Here is a 6,943-nt window from a genome sequence, read left to right on the forward strand (position 1 = left end):
CCTGACAGGAGCTTGGGAGTGAGTGCGCGAAGTGATTATAAAAGGCCCTCTTCCCCCAAGAATGGGGGTACATGATAACTTTGCGACATCTGGTTTCTTATCTTGCCTTTGAGAGAATACTAACTTGAGATTCGGAGCACTCTCACCGGATTCCTCCCCAGAGCTTTGTTCCTCGTTTCAGGCACCTTTTGCTCCAATCAGAGGCAATATCGTTGACAGGTAGGACCGACCGGATTGCGCACCATCACATAGCTATTACTTCTGCCTATCAAACGGATAGTAGACTTGTAGCAGGCTAACAACTATAGTTGGTTGTGTGGGACTTAGGCTATTTTGAATCTTGTATTCGTAGAAGGTAGGATTTGAATTATTTTTAATTCAGTTTTTTAATATTTTTCGGTTTCAAATTTTTAAAATTAGAAATTCAGTTAATTAAAAAAACCAAATTAACCAAATTTGTTATATATAAAGTATAATATATTTTTATATTAATAATTGATTATGATATCCGAAAAACAACTAACCAACTGAAATCATAAAAGTGGTAACTAATAAATCATTATTTATCAAAATTCATGGGTGGGTTTTGATTGGTCATAACTCTTTTCATATCATATCTTTTCTGCATCATAGATTTTCCCATAATATATATCATCATATATAATATATGTTATAATATTATAATATATAATATATAATATATTATATATTATTGAAATTTAGTTTTAAACGAAATAATAAAAAACCAATCAAAAAATTTTGGTTTTGGTTTGATTCTTAGTTTTTTATTTTGTATTTAAAAATTTCAATTTATTCAATTTTCAACCGAATAAACGAAATGTTCAACCCTAATCGAATGTCAGGTTGAATAAAGATTTTCAATTACATCGAGTTCAAGCTAAGAGTATGGCCCATTGAAAAATTAACAAACTCTTAACCCAACCCAAGTTGTATCACTGGGATATAATGTCGCATCTGCCAGAGCAATAAAGGGTAGAAGTTCAGGCGCTGGAATTATAATTAAAATCAAGAAGGGGGAGTTCATTATGGCTGGGCAGTTATCTTAGATATACCAAATAAGCCTAATACGCCGGTAGGGGTCGAGCATTTTGATACTTATTTATTTATTTTTTTCAAAACTGTTTCAAGAGAGAGAGTCTTTGGACCCTCCATCCCCTGATACACCCACTGTAAGGGCATATCGAAAGGGTCCCGGAACAATCCATACGGGCCGATACATAACCATACTTTGAACCTTGCCTCTTGGAGTCATTTGCATTGGAAATTTGGAATTATTAATCCATGCTATTACTAGGTTGTTTTTATACAAAACGTCATATGATATTTTCACTTGAAATCACAATACCCTCTGGCTCAATTTATTTCACTGTTTTCTTTCTTTTTTTTTTTTTGAATGAAATTCTTTCATCACTGAGGGACCAACCATCTCAAGTATAAATTATTCAAGATCCAAGCAATTCTACAACAATGCTCAACCACCGATTACCGAATAAAGAAAGAAATCAACCTATTTGAGGTGGTTCTAAAAGGAGAAACGATGTGTAAATAAATGTTCAGGAGGACGATAGGTGACATAGTATAAGAAATAAGAAATTGTATAAAAAGACGATCTAAAAACATCCATGAATTCATCAGACCCACAAGTGAACTGAAAAGAAAATTACGGGAGAAAACTCAAAAAGCAAACAAACAAAATTTGCAATAAAAGAAACTCCAAAACAGTAAATGCCCAACGAGGGAGGCAATTCATCGCTTTTTGGAGACTCCAACAGTCTTCCCCCTGCGGCCAGTGGTCTTAGTATGCTGCCCACGAACACGAAGACCCCAGTAGTGCCGGAGACCACGGTGATTCCTGTCCCACTCAGAATCAATAATCATGTTACCTTATATTTACAACTAGAACCGAAACGACGAAACCTACTAAGTGCAGACCAATTCCAATTCCATAAAATTTAAACAATTCTAACAAAACCTACCAAGGAAAAACATCAAGGCAAAATGAGATAAAGATGTAAGGGTGCAGTTGGATGAATTTTTTCCATTTTATATATACAGAAAAAGGATCCCAAGACCTGTTGAAAATGTATATCAAATGATAGTGAACCCAATGCTTGCATTAAAGCCAAGACTTGAACATGCACTTTATCTATATACAGTACCAACTTTTATTTACAAAGTGTAACTGGTCTATATACAGTACCACTTTATCTATATCCCCTCAACTTTCTGATTCTCTATTATTTTATATCAAACCAACACAGGTTACACAGCCTAAGTTTAAGTGTTATTTTGTCTAAAAATAAAGATAGAATGTAAAAAATAAGGGCCCGTTCAAGAGGACTTAAGCTTAAAACTAGCTGCTTAACAATAGCAGCTAAGAAATAATAGCTGCAAAAATCTCAGCAACATTTGGTCAACCGGGTGAATTTGTCATTGAGAAATGATGATTATATATCATACGAGAAATGAAATATAGTAACGATAAAAGTGAAAAGGACCATGGTCATATATGGAATGTTTTAAAAGGAAAAAAACAAAGACCTAGGCAAAACTACTTTTCTTTTTAGTAGGCAAATTGGCTAAACAAAGGGGGATATCCCCCCTGAAACCCCAAGGCCCCCACATACCTGTTGAACGCAGGATTTGACCTCCATGCCTCTGCTACAACCAATAAGAGACCCTTCCAGCAAGCAAGTGGGCACATTAACCTAGGCCAAAACTACATAGCTACAGACAAGTTTTATTTGTCCTAACAAACACGCTTGTCTTGTTGTGAAGTTGTTGGAAAAGGATGTAGAACCTTAGCTAATGGTCAACTAGTAAGAATTGGTTCTGCAACAGAGTCCTCATCTCATCCCAAGTCTTAAGTTGTCTTTGGTCAGTACGCCTATAGTTGCCATGGAAACAGAACCACCAAGACATGGCAGCTCCACTCAACTTGGCAACATCAAATGGACTCATCCTCTATTCATTTACCCCATTCCAGGCAAGCAAACTCTATTAACTTGTAATCCAACCAAAGAATGTATTTCCCTGTGAAACTCAGAAACCTCAAGCTTAATAGCTCGAACCTAAGCGTCAGAATGGTGGTGATATAATTGGAATTGATGATCAATGAGCCAATAAATATATGCTTTGCAAATATACGTGTATTGAGTATCAAAATATCAAATATACACACAGTTAACTGACAGAAAATTCGAAAGATCTGAAGAACATAATACAAGTGTTTGAACAAGAAAGTGAAATAATAAACAATGTACTAAAATAAAATATATAAGGGAAGTGGCAATCTAATTCGGTGTAATCGTTTGCAAACAAACCTGATCTTCTTCAAACGCTCAAGATCATCCCTCAGCTTCATGTCCAAAGCGTTGGAAACAACCTGGGAATACCTACCATCCTTATAGTCCTTCTTCCTGTTCAAAAACCAATCAGGGATCTTGAACTGGCGTGGATTTGCCACAATCACCATGAGGTTCTCGAGCTCAGCAGCTGTGAGTTCACCAGCTCTACAAGACCAAATACAAATATTAAAAAAAAAACAAAGAGTTGGAAACACAGTGAACAGAACAAAAAAAAAAAAAAACCCAAGTGAATATTAGACAAACATGGCTAAATGAACCCCATTAACACAATACAAGAAAAACAGAAAATGTGAGTTTTCACAATTTAATAATGCCATCATATTTATGCATTTAATCGGTCACAAACAGCAATTTAATTTTAAATCATCGCTCCAAACAAGCAAAACAGTTCCCATAGAACGAACAAAGCCATTGTAAAAAAGCAGTAATCAGTCGAATTCTCTTCAAGCTCTTAATTATACTCCCAGTCTCCAATAGAACTAATAAGCCTACTGAAAGACAAACAGTAACTTCAACACCTAATCAATCGAAACCAACTTCAATAGTCTTAATTCAAAGTTATTAACACTAAAACCTGAAATTCGTATATCTCCTAATACATTAATACTAAACGCCCTAATGACGGAAGATTAACACGCAAAAACAGAATTACCTCTTGTTCATGTCGACGTCAGCTTTCTTGCAGACGATGTTGGCGAAACGGCGACCAATACCCTTGATGGAAGTCAGGGCAAACATGATCTTCTGTTTGCCATCGACGTTCGTGTTCAGAACACGGAGAATGTGTTGGAAGTCTTCGTTCGCAACAAGAGACTGCAAGTAACAATCAAACCGAAAACAAACAATGTTACAGAAAGAATCCATAGATAAACCAAGATAGAAAACCTCATATTCATCGTTGGAACCGGGCATAAAAAAAGAGACGAATTCACTCACCATTGCTAGGCTTTCCTCTACACTCCTTTCTCTTCTCCGAGAAAGAGAGAGCAAAACCGAGGGAAAGAGGGAGGGCACGAAAATAGCAACCTCCCGCTGTTAGGACGGCTTTAAAGCATAGACAAAGGCAGGGAAATTGAAAAACCCTAGAAGGATAACGTATGGTAATGTGTATTGCAGAAAACTGCACACCACTAATCTCTTTTGTTTTTCGGACCATAATAACCGTCCATTTTGCATGCCTGAATCTACGTAGCCGAGATAGAAATAGCGCTGCAAACGGATCGGATCGGATATAGGCAATCCGAATCTTATATATTCTTATCTTATATCTTATATCTTATGTATATACTAGCAATAAAATGCTTGTACGACCATCGCTCAGAGGCTCTAAAACGGCATCTTTTCGTCGCTCCTGCTTGCGAGAAAAGGTATCCCACATAGGAAAGCCCTCGATCGTGCAAAGTGTTTGAAGTATTACGGTAATGGCATTGCGATATCCATATAGGAACGACCCCGAACGTGTGAAGTGTTCGAACGCTGACCGTTCGTGAGCATCGCTATCGTGCGGTGTGGATGGCATTGAGCATCGCTATCGTCGCAGCGAAGAAAACCATTGCTATTGCCGTCCTCCCTATCACTTCTTTCTATCCCCCTCCGTTGTTCGCTTTTGCAAGCTTCTCTGTCTGTCTCTCTCCCTTGCTCTTCTCACCTGTCTCTCTGGCTCTCTCCCTCTCTCTTTGCTGGTCGGCTTCATCGACGTTTTGCCTCTCTTCTCACCATTTATGTTTTTTTTTTTTGTAAATTATTTCTTGCTCTCACTTTCTGATTTTTTCCTTTCTGTTGTGTAGGCTCTTCGGTGCTCCAGATTTTCGGTTTTGGGCCTTATTTCGTTCTTGTTCTGGTGTCTTCTATTTTGTGTGTCAATTATTTCTTGCTTTCGTGGTTCAGGCTCTGTTATGTTTATTTTTTTTGTAAATTATTTCTTGCTCTCACTTTTTGATTTTTTTTTTCTTTTTGTCGTGTAGGGTCTCCGGTGCTCCACATTTTTGGTTTTGGGCCTTATTTCGTTCATGTTCTGTTGTCTTCTATTTTGTGTGTCAATTATTTCTTACTTTCGTGTTATGATATTACTGCTCCGGTGTTCCGGTGTTCCCGTTGTCGGCGTTATTTTGTTTCTGAATTTCTTTTGTAGGTTATTAATTATATCTTGCTCCGGGCTTCTGGTTTTTTGTTTTTGTTGTGTAGGTTCTCCGGTGCTCCGGTGTTCGTGTTGTTCTCGTTGTGGTATTTGTTTTTGTTGTGCAGGGTCTCTACTGATGGGGGCAGGCGATCATCCTGCTTTTGCTGCCTCCACCAATTCTTAATCTTTTTGCCGGTCTCATTTTTTGTTCATGGAGCACAGTTGACCCATTTTGCACTCTGTTGGGTGCATGTGACGATAGGTGCTTCGTTCTTGCAGTTCCCGATAGAGGGTTGCCGATGGCAAGATAGTTATCTGACTTGCCATTCTGCTCTGAACTTTGGTCTGCGTGTGGGTTATGATGATCTCTCTTTTAACTTTTTTCGATTAATAGTGCCCCCCTCATTTAATAGCTCTTTGATTGTTTTCTTTTGTTCGTCTCAGGAGTTAAAGTACTAAATGCTCTTTCAACACTTACTTCCTCTGACACGACTAATTACCCACCCAAGCTTATACGTTTTTTATTTTTTTGCTGGATTTGCTCTCGGATTCTCATTAAACGAACTATTATCATCAGAACCAACTTTATTCTAACTAAACATCTATATTGGCGGTGATGGTGGTACCGTCACCTCATCTGCCGATTGCCGGCTGAAGTGGCTGTTTAGAAACTATCATGATGAGGTTCCTGTGAGGCTTTTTTATATATAGCTTCAGTTACATTTATTGTGACGCGGTGCATTAAGCTCTTCTATCGTGCTCATCCTCCTGCAAATTTTTGGTAAAATCTTACTCTCTTCCTTTCACTTGTGCCTCCTCTGTATGCAGCTGTCATGCTTAAATTGCCTTTGCATATACAGTGCATCCGTTTACAACGTACGGCGTCCAGCGTCCTCTTCGATGCGCACTCACTTAGTGCAACCACATTCAGCATTTACTTCGTATTCAGCCCTTCGTATCCAGCATTTACTTCGTATTCAGCCCTTCAGCATTTACTTCCAAATCTACGGAAAAGCAAACCAAGATCAAATGTTACGAAAATAAATTGTAGAAAGAATATAACAAAATTGGAATTGAAGTTCTCTTTTTATTTCTCTCTTGAACTTCTTAACATCAATCTTTTATGTTATGTGAAGGTAGAATCCAACCTTTTTTTAGGGGCTATTAGGTTTATAATGGTGGATATAATTAGAATTAGAGAAAAAGAGGGGTGGTAATTGGATTTTAGCAAAAATATGAGTGCCCTAGTATTTAGAATAAAGGGTTAGGATGGTTTTAAGGTGCTTTTAAGTTGAGAAAAAAAAAGAGAGGATTGTTAATATTATGTAGGATTGAGATTTAATGTTTAGGGGTTAAATGGTGAGGATTAGAAGTTAAGTGGCACCTTAGGGTTTAAAAATTACAAAAAGAGTCATAGAATGGATGATGGAGATTA

The 6,943-nt window shown here is 37.5% G+C and overlaps 1 protein-coding gene and 1 long non-coding RNA gene across 2 annotated transcripts; one reads left to right on the plus strand and one right to left on the minus strand.

The window, feature by feature from the left end:
- Window positions 1-1,595: 1,595 nt before the first annotated feature.
- On the minus strand, window positions 1,596-5,226 carry LOC148879228 (small ribosomal subunit protein uS13z/uS13y/uS13x-like). The gene is made up of 4 exons (XM_088960702.1): window positions 4,326-5,226; window positions 4,042-4,202; window positions 3,345-3,533; window positions 1,596-1,873 (listed from the first exon to the last, which is right to left on the minus strand). Exons 1-4 carry the CDS (start codon window positions 4,326-4,328, stop codon window positions 1,768-1,770), a joined length of 459 nt encoding a protein of 152 aa, XP_088816828.1. The 5' UTR covers window positions 4,329-5,226; the 3' UTR covers window positions 1,596-1,767.
- A 318-nt stretch (window positions 5,227-5,544) lies between these two features.
- LOC148879229 (uncharacterized) lies at window positions 5,545-6,606 on the plus strand. The gene is made up of 3 exons (XR_016104149.1): window positions 5,545-5,859; window positions 5,953-6,289; window positions 6,369-6,606. It is a non-coding gene; the product is annotated as an uncharacterized LOC148879229 (long non-coding RNA).
- Window positions 6,607-6,943: the final 337 nt, after the last annotated feature.

This window comes from Nelumbo lutea, chromosome 1 (assembly GCF_056320005.1).
Source record: "Nelumbo lutea isolate HS-2025 chromosome 1, American lotus-T2T, whole genome shotgun sequence".
NCBI lineage: Eukaryota > Viridiplantae > Streptophyta > Magnoliopsida > Proteales > Nelumbonaceae > Nelumbo > Nelumbo lutea.